General features: G+C 39.6%; 1 protein-coding gene across 2 annotated transcripts in view; it reads right to left on the reverse strand.

Annotated features, from left to right (window-relative positions):
• Positions 1-4,819: 4,819 nt before the first annotated feature.
• Positions 4,820-21,517, reverse strand: part of LOC134213876 (fibronectin type-III domain-containing protein 3a-like) — a 193,536-nt gene continuing 176,838 nt past the window's right edge. For both annotated transcript variants that reach the window (XM_062693315.1, XM_062693316.1), the window contains 2 exons: positions 16,622-19,749; positions 4,820-16,547 (listed from right to left, as the gene is read on the reverse strand). In XM_062693315.1, coding sequence (XP_062549299.1) covers positions 16,071-16,547; positions 16,622-19,749 — 3,605 coding nt within the window. In that variant the 3' untranslated portion in view covers positions 4,820-16,070. The remainder of the gene's footprint in view (positions 16,548-16,621; positions 19,750-21,517) is intronic.

Below are 21,517 nucleotides of genomic sequence, written 5' to 3' on the forward strand. Positions count from 1 at the left end.
CATGAAGGTTTGATTGTAAAATTGATGAATTTTAATTTTCCTCTGTACATCATTAAACTGATCCAAAATTATTTATCAGATCGCTCACTGCAGGTAAACTATCAGAATACTAAATCTGATAGATTACCTGTAAGGGCTGGTAAGGCAGCATACTGGGGCCCATTTTGTATAACATTTTTACTTCTGACTTACCTGATTTACCACCAGGGTGTCAAAAATCTTTGTTTGCAGATGACACGGGCCTTTCAGCCAAAGGGCGAAGCCTTCGTGTCATTTGTAGTAGATTGCAAAAAAGTTTGGATATTTTCTCCACTTACTTGCAAACATGGAAAATTTCCCCGAATGCTTCCAAAACTCAGCTTATAATTTTCCCACATAAGCCGAGAGCTTCTTATTTGAAACCTTCTAGCAGACATATTGTCACTATGAATGGGGTTCCAATTAATTGGTCTATGAAGCTAAATATTTAGGACTTCTGCTAGATCAAAAATTAACTTTTAAAATCACATTGAAGGCCTTCAAGCCAAATGTAACAAATATATTAAGTGTCTATATCCACTTATAAACAGAAAATCAAAACTTTGTCTTAAGAACAAACTTTTGATTTACAAACAAATTTTTAGACCTGCCATGTTGTATGCTGTGCCAATATGGACTAGTTGCTGCAATACCAGAAAGAAGGCACTTCAGAGGATTCAAAATAAAATTCTGAAAATGATTCTGAAGTTGCCTCCGTGGTATAGTACCAATGAACTTCATAGAATTTCTAATATTGAGACATTGCAACAAATGTCCAACAAAACAATTTCCAATTTTAGACAAAAATCGTTACAATCTTCTATTGCAACGATTAACTCCTTGTACCCTTAGTATAAAATAGGTTAAGATTAGTTTAAGTTAAAAACATTGTAATTCCTACATGGTTCAATTAAACCAGAGGAAAAATTCTAACTGCCAGAGGCAATTGAAATGTATTAATAATAACTAAAAATATAACATAGCAAATAAGGATGATAGTGTCAAGAAAACACGGAACACCTAGTCTAAGAGATGAATGCATGTATTAGATAATTAGCAAATAAAATTAGTTAAAAAAAATAAAAAAAAAAAAAAAAACTTTTATATAATTTTCGGCTGATTTATTAGGAGCTGATTTGTGTATTTTTGGGTTTTTTGATCGAATCGCATCAGCCGAAACCTATATAAAACTTCATTTAATCATCATACAATGTTCTGTGAAATTGTTCTGTAGCATACCAGCTGCCGTTTTTGCAATTCTGAGGTCAATCGAGCAATCAGAACCAATTTCCAGATCGAATGAGTGACGGAGGTGTATTTTCCTATACATTTTGGCTGAAATTCCCATACAAACTTCAAATCAAATGCGCAAGCTTATGCAACAAGCGATTGAGCTGGAATTTTCAGAGATTGATCTTCTCATCTAAAGACACAAGCCTGGGGGGTGCCCCGTGGAGTTAGCCAACTTTTTGTTTCCTGGGCCAGTCTACTCACCACGGCTTGGCTTGTTGGACGGTGTTGCTCATTGTTTATCACAGCAACGATCGATCCTACTCGTTGTTTGGCATCCATCTGAGTGAGGCAGTTCACTCATTGGCTATGGATGTAGCATAGATTGCAATAGATCAATGCTCACAATGCTCACTCACACTTACAATTTCTGCTCTCGAGTGTTCTGTTTGTGATGGCGAAGTATCAGAAGTAACTCCAGCACTGCTGCTTCGATAGGCAAGTGATGCGTCACATGTGGTTTTATTATTATTTATTCAGCCTAAGGCCGGAGTGGCCTCTACGGTACATAACAGTCGTCTCCATCCACTTCTGTACGTTACCAGTCCCGCAGTCTGCGGATGGTCCGCAGATCGTCTTCCAGCTAATCGATCCTCCTTGATCGCTGCACACCTCGCCTTCTTGTACCTGTCGGACCGTTGTAGAGAACCATTTTGATTCCAAGTGCGCGTTGGTACTCCATAAGCATAGTCCAGATCTCGTACTTACGCTTTCCTGCCACGTTTCGTCTCCGAATTTGTCTGCTGATATCATTATCCGAGGTCAAGTGAGCCCAAGCCCCTTGATTTTGTCGAATAGCCGTTGTCTTCTCTTGAGCCTACTTCGTCTTCAACGTATTAATCACTAGTCTGATGTAGGATTCTTCCATCTTTTCAAAGTTATAATAATGAAAGTAGTGCGTGGAGAACTGGAGTGCGATGACCTGCAACGAGCACCCGTAGGTTGACTGCTATCGAGTGTCAGAGGTGGCATGCCGCAAATGGTCCTCCAGCTTCCACTTGGCCACACTATCACTCGTAGTGCGAGGTGCACATAATGCTCATGGATCAATCATTGCCGCCTGAAATATTCCTGGGTTGAGTTCTAGGAGACCGACTAGTGCAAAGGGATTTGGTTTTAGTGAGTCAGGTGTAGTTAACCCATACTCGCACTACGCTTGACCAATGTGCAGAATGAAGATTTCCGTTACCATTTTCTAAAACAATGGAACGTCTTATGCCTTGCGTTCTTTTTTCCATAATGTCAGCAAAAATTGTGCACAGAACTTTACTCTCAATCACACCGACAACAAGAAAGTTTGCCTCTATCAAAATCCATTATATAAGAATCCGAAATTTGTAGCACATTTAGTCATCTTGTATCCGTCGGATGGCTATTTGATTTATATAGTGAATTATGATAAAAACAAGCATTTTCGGTGGACTAAAATTTATATGAGATGTCAGATTCCACAAGGCAGTGTGTTGGGTCCACTCCTGTTTATTTTGTATATCAATGATATTAACACGGCAGTTGAGGGAGGTGACATAAACTTATTCGCTGATGATACAGTATTATCCATTGTAGCAGAAGATTTTGAAGTGGCTTATGCAAGGATGAAGCAGGAACTAAAAGAGTTTACTGAATGGTTGAAGTTTAAAAAATTGAAACTAAACGTTAAAAAGACAAAATACATGATTATTACCAATAAACACGTTGATGGTTTTACGGATAGCCTCTCGATCGACGATGAAGCCATTGAGCAAGTACAGGTAGTCAAATATCTCGGAGTGATGGTTGACGAAAAACTAAATTTTAACGAGCACATAGATTATGTTATACGAAAAGCCGCATCAAAATACGGATTATTATGTAAAATAAACAAGTATCTACTGTTTGAAAACAAAGTTATGTTATATAAAACATTGATTGCTCCGCACTTTGAATATTGCCCCTCGATACTATTTTTAGCCTCTAAACGTCAAAAAAAGAGAATGCAGACTGTGCAAAATAGAACGATGCGTTTGATTTTAGGGTGCAACAGGACAACTCCAAGTAGGCTAATGAGAAACATTTTGCAATGGATATCAGTAGAAGAAAGAATCACTCTACGAACACTGATCTTTGTCTTCAAGATTAAAAATAGGTTGACTCCTAAATATCTTACAGACCACGTGCAATATGGAACGGATATACATGGATATGATACGAGAAGAGTAAATGATTTTCGCTTACCGAAATTGACAATGACAGGAACTCAAAATTCGCTATTTTTTAAAGGATTTAGACTATTTAACATGCTACCAGACGAAATGAAAATGGAAACAAATGAGATGAGATTCAGACAAAAATGCACAGACTATATGAAAAGCAATACTTTGATATAAAGATAACAGTTGATGGACATACGCGGATATAAATTTGTATTATGAAATTGGCTAATTAGTTACATTATCGTTTGATTACTATTCTTGAGTTTGTTTCAATTTTGTTTGAGCTACAATCTTCGTGTTATGAATAATATCGCAAAAATGACAATTATGATGCACGTGTATCACTTAAACACACTCCGCATACTTTGTAGTACATATTCTAAGTATTTAGCTTCAATCATGCAAAAAAAAATGAAATTTTGTATGAAATTTTTTTCCCGTTTTTGGCAACATCCCCATTTTGGCAACATTAAAATCCGGTCGTGTTGCCAAAATCGGGAAGGGACTGTAGTCGAGATCTGTCCTGGCCACGTCCTTGCGAATGCTGAGGAAGGGGAAGGATGGTTTGTTGGACACCTACTTAAGAAAGATGCAGAGAACTCTACGACCTCTCATAGGTGCCACGGGAGGTTTTGGGATTGCGTGGAAGGTTATACAAGTAGGAATCGTTTTGGTATAACGTGAAACACAGAAAGAACTAAGATAGAAATACAAAGTAGGAAAGGGACAAGCCTGGAATTGAACCCTCGACCTCCTGCTTATAAGGCAGAAGCGGTATGTTTATTCTGCGACAAATTCTTGATAAATTCCGGGAATACCACTTTCGGACTCATCATCTGTTTGTAGATTTGAAGGCAGCGTACGACTCAGGGAAACGGTACAGTTGACCTCCACAAACGTCAAATCAGAGACTAACCTGCAGGCAAGCTGGCGGCCATTACCGCTCGCGGAAAACTGGATAAGAAGTAGGTACTGCTGAAATGAAAATTGCTTTTTTAATTAAAAACTTGTTGCAGCAAAGCGAAAACAGAACCGCACAGCACGAGAGTACAGAAGTTCTGAACGCCAATTGGATCAAGTTTGTTACACCTACGCTGGTTTTGTCTAGAATTTGTCGTCGTTATTATACAAGTACCTTGGATATTCTCCCGGGTTGTAGTCCATTTCAGACGATAGAAGATTTTACTATACGAAGAAAGCGACGCTCTGCAAAACACCTGCGCAACGAACTATCGGTCGCAATGTTGGATAATCAATTTGCATCAATTTCGCTCATTGGCATTCTTTTCTGTTCTTATTATCATTGACCGAGACACCCGTATTTTTTACATAAAATATATTTCTGTTAAATTAAATATTGTTCATATATATATTAAGATATTTTTGTTGTTTATATACTTAATGTCCACTTTTAACATATATATTTTTAATTTATTTTCCATTCTTTTAATTGTTTATATACGTGTGTGTTGTTCTTGCAATAATATTTTGTTATACATTATTCCATTGGATGTCTATACGTGTATAGTAGCATAATATTATCATCATGTCATACTTCTCTTTTCAACTTTTTTTTTTGTCTGCGATCCATTTCCCTAGAGTTTTCCGCCTTCTTTCAGAGTTTCGTCTTTCCATGACAGGCTTGCGCTAGTCTGTTATTTTTTTTCTCGATTTAGAGCAAACGATGCTATCGCGAACCGTTCTCGCACTTGTTTCACCTCTCTCAACATAATTCTATTTTGTTGTTTTCTTCCTTTTTCGAAATAGTTTTATTTGTTCAATGTAGAGAAAGGTAAAGTAAAAATAGAGTTTAAAAATACAAAAAAGTAACATTTTCAATAAACAAATGATAATTGTAATAAAAATGAGATAAAAAGTACTTTGTAAAAATATTTTTCATATTTTTCCGATTTTTTTTTATATTTTTAACGAATAGAGCATGTGATTAGTAAAATTTATACAATTACTATTATCCCCCATCAGTGTACTAATCATACATATTAATATTAATATTTGTTTACGCTTTTTCCTCAATTGTTTATAATTGTTTGTGTATCATCATTATCATCGTTCTTCAATAGAATAATATTTTTATATTTGCGTTTCCTTTATGTATTTTGTAGAATAAATACAAGAAACCTAGATTTGCGTTCCCCACTCGTTTCATATGAAATTCTTTCTTTCGTTATTTTCTTTTCGTCGAACCCATTTATTATACTTCTGTCCTGTGCGATTCTGTTGGCCAAATACAATTCACCTGGACTGGAACTCGGGTTCATGCATGACTTCCGCGTTGTTACTGTTACTGGTGGTGTGGGTTTTGAATCCAACTGGCGTTGGGGCAACATTTGAAGCAAACTGTTACACTGTCTTTGATTGAATGCTTGCTGTGAGTTTAAAATGAGATTGGCGTAGCAAGAAATGCGGATGCTGTTTATAAGTAGTGGATCGGTATGAACAATTGCGGTTTTTGTTTGTTTCTCTAATCATTTGTGAGTGTCTATTAATTTTAAGTGTAACGGACTATTTTAAAGACTATGATTTATAATAAAACTGTTAATGGTTTAAATTTTTGTTGGTTTGATAAAACGAATAATAGCTCTGTGTTATAAATAAAAAGAACTTGTTATCTGATCCGTAAGTTATTGGTCTAGCGCGTTATCCTTGTTCTGAAAGCACCGGTAAAAGATTTTTTAAATCAAAAACATTAAAGAGTTCATAATACAATTCAATTCAAGTTTCTCAAACTTTCAATGTGTCAAATAAGTATGTTTAAGAAATATGAAACGGTATTTTTTAACCAAATTTGAATTCAAGATTTGATTGCAACGAACAATCAAAATTAGTTCGGAACGTTATTAAATTTCGACACATATTTTTCTTAATATACTCGGCTAGACCAAACACCGATATTATTATGAGGAAAATAGATTGCTTTACTACGATATACAACATGATCAGTAAATAAAATAGGAAAATCTCTGCAGAAAACAGTGATAAATAAAATTGTAAATAAATGATGTCTATCGAGGTTAGAAAGAAAGAAACCATATAATACATGAAAATGCATTGCGTTCTACCTGTTTTTCATATTGCATACGTCCTCAAAATGTTTATTAAACTTAACAAGAAAAGAAAATAATTAATGTCATATTGATTTTCTAATTTTATGTTTGTTTGTTAGAGAAGTTTTCCTATATAATTGCAGTATTTTTACGGGAGGAAAAAATAAATGTCTCAATAGATAAACATATAACTCAACTCCTATCTCTTCGCACAGCATGTCGCTGGCAAACGCTTTGTCAATGAAAGTCAAATATAAATTGCACTTGAATCTGGTTTTGGGAAAGTGTAATTTTTCTATTTCTCGACAGATCGCTAATATCCGAAAGCATTTATTTCCTCAGCTTGTGTTGTATCATAAAAAATTAAAAGTTTAATGGAATCCTGGGACTTTTTTCGCACTACTGGAGAACTTTCAGGTGTCGTAATTTAATTCATGTTAATTAACACTTTGATTTGAAGTTCAAAATATAAAGCTTTTTCATCTGAATAGAGAATTGATACTTACTGCCGAGAATAGACGTGAAGGGGCCGAAATGCATCAAATACAAGAAACATGGACACATAGCAAAATATTACCGAAGTAAGCAGGATAAAACATTTGGTTTACTGTTTTGTTGTCAATAGAATTGAAAATCAACATCGATTGATTTTTCGTTTAAGGAGCAACGGTCCACATGATACACAATAAGGTGCTATTGAAAGATAAGTAACCTTCAAGCGGTATTGTTCTTACGGCTTATAAGGATTAATTGACCATTAAAGCTCAAGAGCGCTGTAAGAAAGAACTTGAAGTCAAGGAAGTACGGTACATTCCTCAACTATCAGTGAATATGATTACCGTTAACAAGATTGTGATCAATATTTCACACGACCGTACAAAGTTCCAAGAGAAGTGATTTGTAGCCATGTAAGAGGAGTACTATGCGTTGATCAATAACTGTACCTAAGTCCAGGCAGAGTTTATCGATAAACAACACACTGAAGATGTCCACAAGTAGTGGATGAAATACGTATTTGTGTAGATACCAAAAAACAAATTAGTGGAAGTAAAAGGAAGACAAAAAATTTAAAACTGTGTAACATTTTCCCCTAAGACGCTCGCAAATAATTATTAATCCAGCCATATTATATTCAACTTTTATTACTTGATGAACATAAACTATGATTTTCTCTACCCACTACCCACTTAATGACGAATGAATAGAACGTATGGACATGTTTTTGAACAAGAATTTTCTTATGAATGATTTAGAAGAAACCAATAGCTGTATCTGTTGAATAGAAATAAAAGAATCAATGAGCTTAGGTGTTAGTTAAGCTCAATATAGCTACTTCAAACTAACAAAAGCAGCTATGAATGAAAAGCTTAACAAGAAAATGTCACCAACTAATTTTGCCGAGATAAATCGAATGGCCAATACCTATTCATGCAGCAACGCAGAGCGATTACCGCTGCAAGTGGCAACCAACCATCGCTCTATCTACATTAGAGTGGGCGCATTTGCATGGAAAAACGCAAGCTACATCCAATCAAGTGAGATCAAGGTTTTTTTTAATCGTTTTGGGACCCCGATCAACTGTGCAAAATATGGACTCGATTGATTGCGTCATCGCTTTCCGCAACGCGTTTTAAATTTATATGGAGATTAGTATAGGAAATTGTACTTTTTTACATTTCTGTCCTTAGCGGCTTCACGTCAATTACGTGACTCATTACGTTAGCATATAGTCTGAAAGATGCCGAAACACTTTGCTGAAGAAGGTACGTTGCTGGAACATCTACAAAAAATATTATAACGCTTTGAAGATTTATTGTTCAAAACATATGGAAGAATTCAATGTTTCTGCCAGCACTATCAGGCTACCCTAGTAACATTTTGGTTTTATGATGGTTTTATTACACTCTTGAAGAGTGAATTATTGTCTTCAAGAGCGTTATAAAACTTAAAATGTTACTAGGGTACATATGGTTATTTGTGGGCAAAATCCTTTTTTATTCTTGACCCGATTTTAACGTTGAGAAATGATTCCGATCAATAATTAAAAAAAAATATATTTTTTGGTGGACATTTTAGCAAAAATCAGTTTTTTTGGTGGACATTCTTGCAACGTACCTTCTTCAGCAATGTTTTTCGGCATCCTACGATGAACTGAAACCTCTAGAAGTAAAAATGCAAAAATGAACGTTCTCCTATACTAATTTCCATACAAACTTCAAACGCGATGCGGAAAGCGAGGAAGCAACCAATCAGGCTCAAACTTCGCACAGTTGTTTGGGACCCCGAATGGTATTGAAAATCCATTGATTTGGAAAAATGACCATGATGCCCACTACATGCTTAGCTGAATCGCGCTGTCCGCAGCTATTCAGGAGGCCTCGTGGTAGACTAGAGATAAGTTGTTGCAGTTCCTTTTTTTGTCCTAATCAAAGCACAATTACATTATAATCATTGGGCTAAGCATATAGATATAAGGCATCATTATATTCGAGATGCGCTAGAAAGAAAATGATCAATATTGAACTTGTCACATATGAACTAGCTGATGGACTCATAAAACCTTCGGTCTTCGGGAAACTGAAAAAGAATCGTGAAGTCATCGGAATGAAGTATATCGAAGGAGTATCGGAGTAAGCCATGACTTATAGAACGAAATATTTTTGTTTGAACGTCAATCGAACGACTGGTAGGTACCTCACTTATTTTTACCTTTTACCTATTTAGGAATTTCATCCCGCGCATTTTCGTGAGACGAAGGTGACGATGTATCTGAAACCAAAAATATTGGTGGCTTTCCAATTAAAAGTTAATAACGAGTTAGACAGATACCAACCACTGAACATTATCGAACCGCCCCAAGTAAAATTTTTAGTTTTATTACGGTCATGAAAACCATTATTTGCTCTTCATGGCTTCTATAAAACCAGCATAAAACCAGAATGCTACTGGGCGGTGGGTTTATCTAACCTGACTTGATCCAATTCTGCTTGAAATCGCATATTCGTTCCATATGAATAGGAAACTCTGCAACTATGGGATGGATATGTAATTACATACAGAATATAGCCTCAGTCCAGGATCCAGAAATAAAAGTTCGATTGTTCTACAGGTGAAGCTAACCGATTTGTCGGAGGACATTACAAACGATCGGATCTACAAGTTTCTCAGCTTATTGTTCATTAAGCACTTCCACAGTTATTAACTGCGAGGTTTCTAAGCCAAGTTACCATTTTTGCATTCGTATATCATGAGGCTAGCACGATGATACTTTTATGCCCAGGGAAGTCGAGACAATTTCCAATTCGAAAATCGCCTAGACCGGCACCGGGAATCGAACCCAGCCACCCTCAGCATGGTCTTGCTTTGTAGCCGCGCGTCTTACCGCACGGCTAAGGAGGGCCCGCAATTTTCAACATATAGCATAATGAATTACTGAAAAAGTTTGAAGACCAAAGAGTTATCTCCCATATTCACCTTATCATAAAGAAATGAGAGGAAGACAAATGAGCTTGTTTCTCATTTCTGAGAAACATTTCCATCAGAATCCGAGAAGAATTCTCATTGGAATCTCTAAAGAATACTTTTCAGAATTATCGAAGTATTCTAACCGGAATCCAGAAGAATTCACACTGATTTCCTATCGGTATCGTTGAGGGATACCCTTGAGAATCTGTAGGGGATACCATAATACATTAAGGATTTGCTTCAGAATGCCTTTTTGATTTGCTTCGGAATCGTACGAAGATTTGTTTCGGAATCATTCGGACATTTACTTAGGAATTGAAGATTTAATCGGAGTCTCTCGACGTTTTGCCTCGGAATCCCTCAATGAGTTGCTTCCGAATCCCTTGACGATCCGAATCCCTCTGACAATTTGCTTAGAAAGCCTTCGACGAATTACGACGATTTGCTTCAACATACCTGGAGGATTCCCTTCGGAATCGCTGGAAGATTCTTTTCTGAATTCATGGAGAATTGATTCGGAGTCCCTCAACGATTCGCTTCGGAATCCTTCGACGATTTGCTTCTACATACCTGGAACATTGCCTACGAAATCCTTGGAACATCCACGTTAGAATTCCTGGAGGATTTCCGACAGAATCTCTGAAACATTCCCGTCAAAATTCCTGGAATACTTCCGTCGGAATCCCTTGAACATACTCGTTCAAATTCCTGGAATATTCCCCTAGGAATTCCTGGAGGATGAAGGATCCCTAGATGATTCACATTGGAATCCCTGGAACATTCCCGTAGAAAACTCTGGAACATTTCCGTCGGAATCACTAAAATGTTCCCGTTGGAATTCCTAAAACAATCCCGTCGCAATCCTTTGAGGTTCTCCGTGGACTACCCGGGAGGATTTATAATCCCTGGAGGGTTCTCTTCGGTATGCTTGGAGGAATCCCCGGAACATTCCCTTCGGAACCACTAAAGAATTCTCATCGGAGTTCCCGGCGGAATCCCTGGAGGAATGTTGCATTATTTATTTTTCATTGGCGATATAGAATGGAGAAAAATGCAAAAATATCCACTGCCTACCGCTGGGAACCTGATGGCGATCCATCACATATTGTCCTTTGAATGTGCGGGACAAAGCCGAGCGCTACTACAATTTGAGACGTTGTTGAAATCATCGGCTGGTAAACAAACACACTTCGATACTGTAGGCTACAAAAAAAGCACGTACTTGAGAAAAGAGAATATGGATAAGTGTGATTGATCCGCAATTGCCTTTGCTGGTTGGACCGTATTTATCACCGTTTCAAAAGAAGCTCAAAATAGAGAAAATAAATGAAGGGGTTATAGCAACCATGGTAGTCGACCGCCGGGAGATTTGCTAATGGAATGACTTTAACAGCTCAAATGTCGCCTCAATGATTATCGACACCATAGCGAATAAGGCAAATTAAATAGTTTTGTGCAATCTCAGTAAAAGAGAAACAAAAATAGAGCATATACAGTTTTTAGAAATCGAGGAGAGCTTGGACGGAGAACTAATCGCTCTTAGGATACAAAGGACAACGATTTGCAGCGTCAATGGACATAGCCCTTCGTGACCGTTCCTCCTTTTGGCCGCAGCAAATATAGAGGAATTCCAAGTTGGACTCGACAACGACGAAATGTTCCATCTTGTTCCTTCTTTCGGTGGAAATCGAGGAAATCTTTCATCCACCTTCATAATACTGCCAGGGTTGGCCACTTCTCACCCTTCTTCTTGAAATGTGTAGAGATTTTACAAGTAAAGGCAAGAATATTGATTCACACTCGAGAGCGTTTACACGTGCGTGTGATTAAAGTCGTGAGAAACATGATCCTTAAAGAGCGGAAATATTTTTGGTCGCGTGTGTTTTGCTGTTGTGTATAAAAAAGGTCTATGTTTAGGCGCTCACAACAACTTATTTACATGGAAGATTTAGGGTGATTATACAATCAAGCCATGTGGTGAATTTCAAATTCACCACACGGTTTTCTACTCCTATTATCAAAAGTTCAAAACCAGCGTATTTTTTTTGTACAATGCTGAAATTAAAGTCGATTGCTTAGCATGAGTAATCAAACGATCTACAGATGTTGTGATCCCCATGGGCGTCGTTGTTCTTTCAATTCGTGCTCTTAAAAAATCACTAGAAAAAGCACGTGGTTTCCAAGATGGCCGATTTGTGGCTTTGTTGTATAACCACCTTAGAGCACAGCAGCTGTATGCATTTTGGGAGCAGCAAATTGTCATTTTCTTGTACTTTTTACACTTGTGGGGTTGTGTGATGAAGAGTGGGTATGACGCACGCTCGCATGCTCAACCCGGAATCCTGCACATATGTTAACTCTACAACTTTTTCCAATTTTATGACACTTTTATATCCGGGGCAGGGATTGAATCCTAAAGAGAAATAACAAGTCTCTCACTTATCATCTCTGTATACATATACGATATGTAGCATACCGCGAGAGACTTTATTCGCAAGCTGTCATGATAGAGAACTGATTCGGGAGGCTACACCCCATGATAAATTTCTTTTAGAGAGCTCCAAATGCGGGGAGCACTGGCTCTGATGAAGCATTTCAACTTGTTCTACCCAGCTGATCCCCGAGAACAATCCGACGAACAGCCGATGTACGAAGGAAAAAACTCCAGCTGTCCTCTTCGCAGCAATCAAAACAACCAGCCCATATAAATCTTCCGGATAAGACTCTATACCACGTGAGTTCTACCTCAGAACATTTTGATATTTTTACTCATCCTGGTCATGACTGAAGCGCTTTCCGTAAATTTCCAGCCCGACTTCGTCGACAGCGTGTTCGTTTTGGCGAAGAAAACAGAATGATCAATTTTCCCCGGGTTCTGAATCACCGACTAGAAACCATAATGAACCATGTTAAGGCCCAAAATGTTTTCATTTTGCTCTTTAAGGACCGCATAGTTAGTATGAAAAAAATCTAAATAATGAGGACTGCTGGCTTTTTTTGATTTTCGACACACTTTTGATTTCGTGGATCGCTCCTTCATCACTAGGAGCATGTGCTCACTCGATTTTGATCCGAACTTCGTTTGCTTGCTTAACAAAATAGGAGAGCTTTTATCGTCGCGGATCACCGTTAATGGACTGGACATCTATCAAAACCGTCACCAATCGAGGGATCAGTTCGATAAGGGGACCAACTCTTTGTGTATCTGTTCGTACTATATCTGTACCCTCTGATGAAACGGCTGGAGATGATGGGTGGGCACGTAGTTTCGTAGTTTGGTATGCCAATGACGTGTCGGTAATTTCCATGTGCAGAACAATGCTGGACTGCACGAGGGAAACTATAAAATACTGTTTGGATCTTGGGAGTGTCAATTTATCAGATTACAAACAAATTCAAGATCCTTTGGAAAGAATAACGTGAATAAAGTGCAAACGACTGTTTAAGAAAAAAGTAGGTAGGCGATTTGGTGTTAAATAATTAGATTCAGATTTGCTTGGAGCTTTTCCTAAAATATTTTGCTGAATGTTCATAATCAATCAAACACACTTTTCGCCATAATGAACAAATATTTATCAAGCTTTTTGTCATGTGGACATTTTCAGTCTGCTACAGATTTATGTAAAAAACCTCATATTTTGAACTTTATGACCCTCATTGCTGGAGCATGTTCTGAAGCGAGAATAGCGACTTTTTTGAAATTAATAACTAACTAAAGTGTTCACCAGGAGTGCTCTCGGAAGACGATGTATTGTTTAAAGGTTTATTGTTTCGAGGGTAGAAAAAAAGGTGATATTCAGATCTTAATTGGATACTAACTGTAGTTATGCACTATAGTGGATTGTGTGTTTGTTCAGTAGTTTTCAAGTCGGAATCGGAAAACCTATTTAATTCATCTCCTAATATTATAATTGGTGTTTAACGTTTTGATTCTCGTTCTAAGTATATTGCCTGTAATAAAATAAGAGTTTAAAATAAAAAGACCTCTTATGGAATGCATTCAGTATTATTTCGTAGTGTGTATTCTGGCTTATTTAGCGATTGCATCAATAATAGAGAGAAAAAATGTTTTGTATACCACTATGTGCTTTTCTTCTGCATGTCTGACTCTGTCTGTAAGTGTGTACGTGTTTGTGTTTATTAGTATGTGTAATTTGGGTATTCGGTTTACAATCAACGCACTTCATTATTATCCTCCGTCATCAGTCGCGGTTCTAATCTATTGTTTTTGAGGCTTATGCAAAGGTCGTATCCATCCGCTGGGTTGATCGTCCCGAAACCCCCGTCTCTAGCAGTTCAGCAACAAGCACTCTGATTCTTGTTTAGTTATGAATAATAATACTATAGATTACCTTGTTTTATTGGCTATTACTTTTCTCTTGGTTTTCGATTTCATTTTTACTCTTTCGCTGTATGTTTTGATACTTATTCCCGTACAAAGCGCATCGCTGGCAAAATAACCTAAACAAAAAAACAACGCACCCTCCTCCCCGATTGGTACAATTTTCTCGCCACAACAATTACCACAAAAACGAAACTTGTAAAACTTTGGACAGAAAATGGTTTTCCCCCGTCTTCTTCGATTCTTCCCTTTCTCATTCTCTAAGCGTATAATAAGGACACTCTATCATTTTTCTGCTCATTTCCACTTTCAGTTTTAAGTGAACCTGCACGTATATTTTACCTATGTTACCGTTTTGTTACGTTTATTTTCCATTGCGGTTTGCGTTCTCCTTGCTGCGTCGTCATAATTGAGAATAAGTATAACATAAACAATATAGCAAATTTAACATATAATAAATTTTGCGGTACCTCATCTTTGCTGCGCGATTCAATTTTTGAACATTGCGTTACCTTTGAATACTAAACATCCCTTCGTCCGACAAGGATCGAGAACACCGCAGAGAAGCTCTTCACCTTTCCTGTTACCAATTGTTGCTATTTTGTCCACAGTTTTACCACAATAATGCTGATAAAATGTACGACTCGGTTCAGTCGCATGCTCGCTTAGATATATTTGTTATGATCTTCTTTTGTCTGCTTATTTGTTCCAGTAATTTGTAGTTATTAGTAGATTCGCTTTGTAATTGCAGTGTAGCAATAATAGTGGTAGTAAGAGTAGTTTTGTAGCAGTGATAACGATGACACCAATATTCATTTACAGATCATTCACTTCGTGTTGTTCCTTTGATTATTGTTCTTCAAATTTTGTCCATTTTAACACTCAAACCATCAATGAACGATTGTTTACTAAAAATAAGTTTGAAAGATTGTAACTTGGATAGATTTTAATACATTTGTCGCTGGATGCGCGAATCATCATCTTAGCATTTGAATGGAGTATATCACCAAGACCAAAGAACGACGGCCCACGTGTTCAATCTGTTGGCAACGTAAACCGATTTTTTTGTATTCTTCTTTTTCTGTAGGCAATTGGTAGATAATTTGGTCAAAAGTTCTAACTCTTCTGAGACTGATATTACAATTTTCAAAGATCGTTTTTAGTGATAAATTGTGCTAATGAGGTTCAAGTGTTAATTAAAAGCATACCCTTTCATTCTCTAACCAAGCACATGTTAGGGAACTTAAAGGACATGTTCCGGGTAATAATCGATTGAGACATTCATAATTTTGTAGGACTCAAGCATTGATCACAAGAGCCTTTTGTGCTTTCTGATAAATAAAACATCAAGCACTGATCTTCATTGCCCTAGACAAATGCTTGTAAAGGCAGGTCTTTGCCTTCGAAACGATCATTTACAAAATCGTGCACCACAAGGGCATATTCCGTGTAATATAGGTCCAGCGAACATTCAGCACATCAAAGGATGATTCGTCTCAACTCGTTCTCAACACTCGAAAGGACAAGACAAAGGCGTTGACTAAAAGTTGTTAGATTCATTACTCCACACATGCATATGATTGTAAATTTATCGTTATTTATCGAATCGAATGTTTTTTTTTTTGAATAGTTTGCTCCCAGAAGATAAATTTACAACAGAACCTACCACGAATCGATCGCCGCTCGCGAATTCCTCCCTCACTTGAGAAAAGCTGCAACAATAACCGATAAAACGATAAACACCAGAACGCCGACCACGGCTTTACTGGAATCGGCCTCCAGCAGATCCGATATCGTCTGCACCAAGTTGCCTCCCTTGGGCAGGTGGAGCAGTGACTGCGCGGTAGCGCCGGCATTCGGACTAGCGCACAATGTCGATCCGGAATGATGGTGGTAATCGGAACTGTTAAGGATCAACTCACCTCGCCGGTTCACTACGTTGCCGGCGTAGTACTTCGTGCCGGAAGCACCGTCCACCTCGTCGTGGGCCGAGTGACGCGGATGAGACCCGAACGGGGTCCTGTGCGGGGTCAATTGATGGTGCAAAAGCGGGGAAAATACGCCGTGAATTTCCTCGCCATTGGACCGGATTCGCACGGGGCACACTTTGAATAGGTAAGGCAAGCCGTAGATCAGATTTTGGATGGTGTGTCTTGTGTCAGGACCGCGATAAACCTGTCGAAAAAAATCACGATTAGGGGTTTAATATTCATCTCTTTTGCTACAGCGCAAAATATTATGGTACTCACCTCGCTAAACTCTTGATCCTTCGCCTTCGCCATTTGTAGTACGTACTCGATCGGGTCGGAGAACGGATTGTTCCGACTAGTTTGCCACTCGATAGTTAGTGGAGTCGAAGCCCCTGGCGCTGGTGCACCCGTCGTTAGATGCGTGCTGCCCTGTACGGCAGTCGTCGCACCGCTCACATTACCATTCGACGAAATTGCCGCCGTGGCCGAAGGATGCTGTGGAGAACTGTTGGCACTGTTGCCGCTACCTCCCAGCGGTTCGACGTACACTCGTGGTGCCTTGATGGTGTTCGGTGTGGCTGCCAAAGTGGCAAAGACGAAATCCTCCGAGAAGTCACCCATTCCCGCATGTTTCGTTTCGACCGCTATCCGGAATGTGTAGGAGGTAAGTTCATGCAATTTCATCACCTTGCACGTGCTTCGGGTTCCTGTGTATACGTTTTGGTACTCTCCGGTGCGGTTGTTCTCCATTTCGACGTAGTACCGAGCGAGGTCTGCTAGATTCTTGCCTTCACCCCAACGCAGCTTCAGGTGGGCAAATCCGGCCTGAATGCATTCTAGTTTCGGTGGTTTCGGTGGCAGTGGTGCTGTGGTGAATTTTATAGAAGGTGAGAACGGACCATTTCCGATTTCGTTCACCGCTTGTATCCGAAGTCTGTAGGGGCTTTCCGGATGCAATTCTTCGATAAGCATCTCATTTCGATTTGTGCTATTTGCATTCGTGGTGTTTGTGTTAGGTTCTACTAAATTCGCTTCTGTTCTGTCAGTCATATTTTCGGATGAATCATCTTCCTGGTCATCCTTTTCCTCATCCTCTTCAGAATCATCTTGCTCGTCTTCGTCGCTTTCTTCTATTTCGTCGAACTTTTTGGCTGATGATTGTTCGTTACTTCTTCTGCACAAAGTTGAAGCGGCTTCAACAACAATAACTCGATCGCCGCATTCTATTTTATATTGGGTTATAGGGGAACCATTACACTGGGGCGTTTCCCAAAAAATAAGTATACTTCTGGCCGTTATTTTGTGCTGCCCCAAAACAGGGACATTTGGCGGTGCCGCCGGGGTTTTCTGCAAGAAGGTTGCAGAATAGCGAGAGCTTCCAGCGCTATTGACAGCACATACTCGGAAATGGTAATTGGTAAAAGGTGTAAGATTTTTCAGATCAGCTGTTCGTTGTAGACCTTGATAGACTGTTTGGTAGAGCAGATCCTCCGATGATGGTGGCAATGTATCGGAAGAGGTACTGGATTGAAGAATGTATTCACTGATTGGTGCTCCATTACAATGCGGTTCGTCCCAGATCACAGCTAGATGAGTTGGCGATTTTAGGGTTATGTTTAGATCCTTGGGAGAATTTGGTGGAGCAGCTCCTGCATGGAAGCTGTATTCCTCAGACCACCCTCCTGCTCCGATACGATTGATTGCACGTACCTGTACCGTATACATCTCGCCTGGCCTCAGATCTTTAACCACACAAAATTGATCCTTGCCTCGATAACACGAATTTCGGCTTCTGTTGGTCATCTCCACTTCCATCTCGTACTCTAGAACTGGTGCACCTCCGTTGTAATCCGGTTTCTCCCATATCAAACATGCTGCGTAAGGGGTCGGAGCTCCGTTGCAGCGTGGTCTAGGAGGCGCCCCGGGCGCTTCCGGTTCAGTCGTCACCAAACTCAGATCAGAAAATGCACTTATTCCCCCAGGACCTTCGCAAAGCACTCTTATCTGATAAGTCGTCCCTGGACTAAGTCGGTCAATGATCGTTTCCGACTCTTTTCCAGTGTATATTCGTTCGTAGATTGCACCAGAACTGATCTCCAAATGGTACAAATTTATATCAGCGCCACCAGTATCAACCGGTGGGTCCCATTTGACCTTGAATCCTGTTGCGTGTATTTTTCCTTTCACTTGAGGTTTAGCCGGCCGACTCGGACAGGACGGCATAGTTTTAAACACCACTTCCTTACTGAACGGACTGACGCCGTTCTCGTTCTCTGCTTTTACTCTAAATTGGAATGTCGTTGCTCGTCTTAAACCTAGGCATTCATAAACCGTATCAGGCCCGGTGTAGATATTCTTATATCCATAACCCTGGTCCAGATCATTCATCTGCAGTGTGAATCCCTCGCTCGGCGAACGTCGCTGCCAGGCGAGTTTGAGCGAGGTTGCTGTTGCGTGTTGCAACGTAGGAGGTGCCGGTTGGCTTGGTGGATTGCCGGCAGTGTTGAACTTCACCAAATCTGAATATCCACTTCGTCCGTACTCATTGACGGCCGACAGTCGGAAGATGTAGTTCGTTGATGGGTGCAATTTGTTGACAGTAAACTGCTTACCCTTTGTTTTGCACACTTCAACAAAATCACAATTTTGGGGATTAATCAGATGAATCATTCCGTTGTACTTTCCGTTGTCGTACTCCAGAACGTAATTGGTAATGTGTGCGCCATTATCCGCAGCGGCATTCCAGCGGAGCTGGAGGGAGTTCTTCATCCTGGCTAATAGCGTGGGCGCCTTCGGGACATCCGGTTCGCATGCAGGCGTGTTGAAAATCGTAGGCTCCGTCGGGGCTCCATGCAACGCCTCCAGATAAACCTGCAATCTAACGGTGTACTCTTGGCCAGGCTTTAGATCTTGAACCATGCAACTCAAAGAATTGCCCTTGAAAATGCTTTTATACTTGTTCTCTTTTCCAGGATCGCTCAACAGCACTTCGTAGTGCAGATCCTGCGCATTGAATGGGAGTGTTTCGTTCGGTGGCAGAGGAATTGGGACAGTCCACTGGAACAGGGCCGATCGGGAAGTTATTTCGTTCACCTGTGGCGATTGTACGGAACTCAAGTGGTCCACGATGGTTTGAGTGTCGTCTTCCTCGTCGGGCATGCTGGAAGACTCTTCGCCATCTTCGGACGTTGCCACGGATGAAGTCCCATTTCTCTGGATGGCGGAATTCGGGTGCAGATGTTGTTGGTGTTGTTGCGGCAGATGTTGGTGTTGCAGTTGATGATGCACGTGGTGGTGTTGTTGTTGTTGTTGCTGGTGTGATTGTTGTTGAAGCTGGTGCTTGCGAACATTTCCGTTCACTTCCGTGTGTTTCCGCGGAGAATTGATTGGCGTTACAATGGAGGCATCTGTAAAGGCAATTGAAAATGTGTGATGATAATGTTTCGTAATTGCATTAGCGAATCAGCATAGTAATAAACACAAATCATGTAATGTACACCATGGAATGTGTCATTAGCCGATTTTTGTCGGCTGCGTAAAATGTAATGCGCGACAGACAAAGCTCATAGGTACAAAACGGCCATGAAACTGTTTTTATGAATCGAAAACATTGGTTGATTCCCTACCCACCCTATCTTTTATGCGCGAAATGCATCAGACAGACAGAAATAAACCCATTGTAGCTGTCTATTTATTTAATTCATCTTTGGTTCAAAACCACTCAGACAGAAGTATTTTTTTTAACCTTTATTAATGCGTGAAGTATCTAAATCCTATTTTTGAAGACAAGTTTACTAAAATTGAAATCAAACATATCATATACATCGCTGAACAAACTACAACATCTGTCAAGAGGTTTGTTGTAACCGTAAGCCGGGGTCCAAATCAATTGGTGATTGCGTAATCGGTGGTTATAGTACGTTCAGATTATGAGCTATATCACTTGATATAGAGCATCTTGACATCAGTGTTTGTACATCTTGTTTTCACTGGAAATAATGCATATGGTATCTCATGTCAAGATTCGCTATATCAAGTGATATAGCTCATAATCTGAACGTACTATTAGGTGCGTGGTAGTTGATTTCCCGGAGCACGCTACTGCATGTTGTCACGGATCATATCAAAAATAAACAAATAAACCATTGAGCGCACATCTGTGCTCATACGGAGGCTGGATATCGGGATTGGTCCATGGCAGCCGTCGTAATGCGAATCTGACGAAACGTTTCTGGATGCTTTCTATGCGTGATGCATGAATCGCATGGTAAAGAGCCCCTATTTGAACTCCGTACTCAAAAATGCTTCGGACCAATGCATAATGAGCAGTATAGTGTTTTGAAAGCACAAACATCATCGAATTACGCAGAGTTGCGGCACAGGAAGCCAAGCACAGCTTTAGAGATTGTCTTGGAGATGTGCTCGTTGAACCGAAGCTTACTGTCCGAGGTAAGGCCAAGATCCTTTATGGAGTTAACTCTCATAAGCGGTAACTGGTCCATCAAATAGTCAAATCTGATTGATGAGTAAACACGGAAAAAAAGTTATGATTCTGCATTTGGTGGCATTGGCTTGCATTCCGTTTATCTGACACCAAGATGACAAGCGCACAATGAGTGGCGTCACGAATCTTAATGAAGGCTTTTCTTGAAGTCAAGTTCGAATTAATCCAGTTAACGATCCATGCCGGTAGACAAAAACGTGTCAGTTTCAAAATAACAAGATCGTGCGAAACACAGCATCTACTTGTTGTCGCTTCTCGATGCATCCAATAGCACTATTGGTGAAGCTCATCAAATTAGAGATCGTCGAGCGTATTTTCATGAATCCATGCTGGAATTCTGATATAACGGATTTAACGGCTGGATAAAGCTTATCATGCAACAGTCTTTTGAGTCAGAATCGAAATGGGTAGATAATTTTCCACGCTATGTATGTTGCCGGATTTGACGATCGGTCTAATTGATGCGAGCTTCCAGGCATCAGGCAACACGCCATCCGCGAATGGTCGGTTGAATTGCCAGGGCTGGGACAGCCAGCGAGGCTGCACTGGCATTGTTCTTTATGAACGACGGTGGAATCTGATCCAGGTCCCTTCGAAACGACAAATGAATTAAGAGCGTTAAAAACAGTGCTGAAACTGAGGTTAAGCTGCGGTAGATGGATGTTGAAGCT

The sequence above is a fragment of the Armigeres subalbatus genome, chromosome 2 (assembly GCF_024139115.2).
Source record: "Armigeres subalbatus isolate Guangzhou_Male chromosome 2, GZ_Asu_2, whole genome shotgun sequence".
In the NCBI taxonomy this organism is placed as follows: Eukaryota; Metazoa; Arthropoda; class Insecta; order Diptera; family Culicidae; genus Armigeres; species Armigeres subalbatus.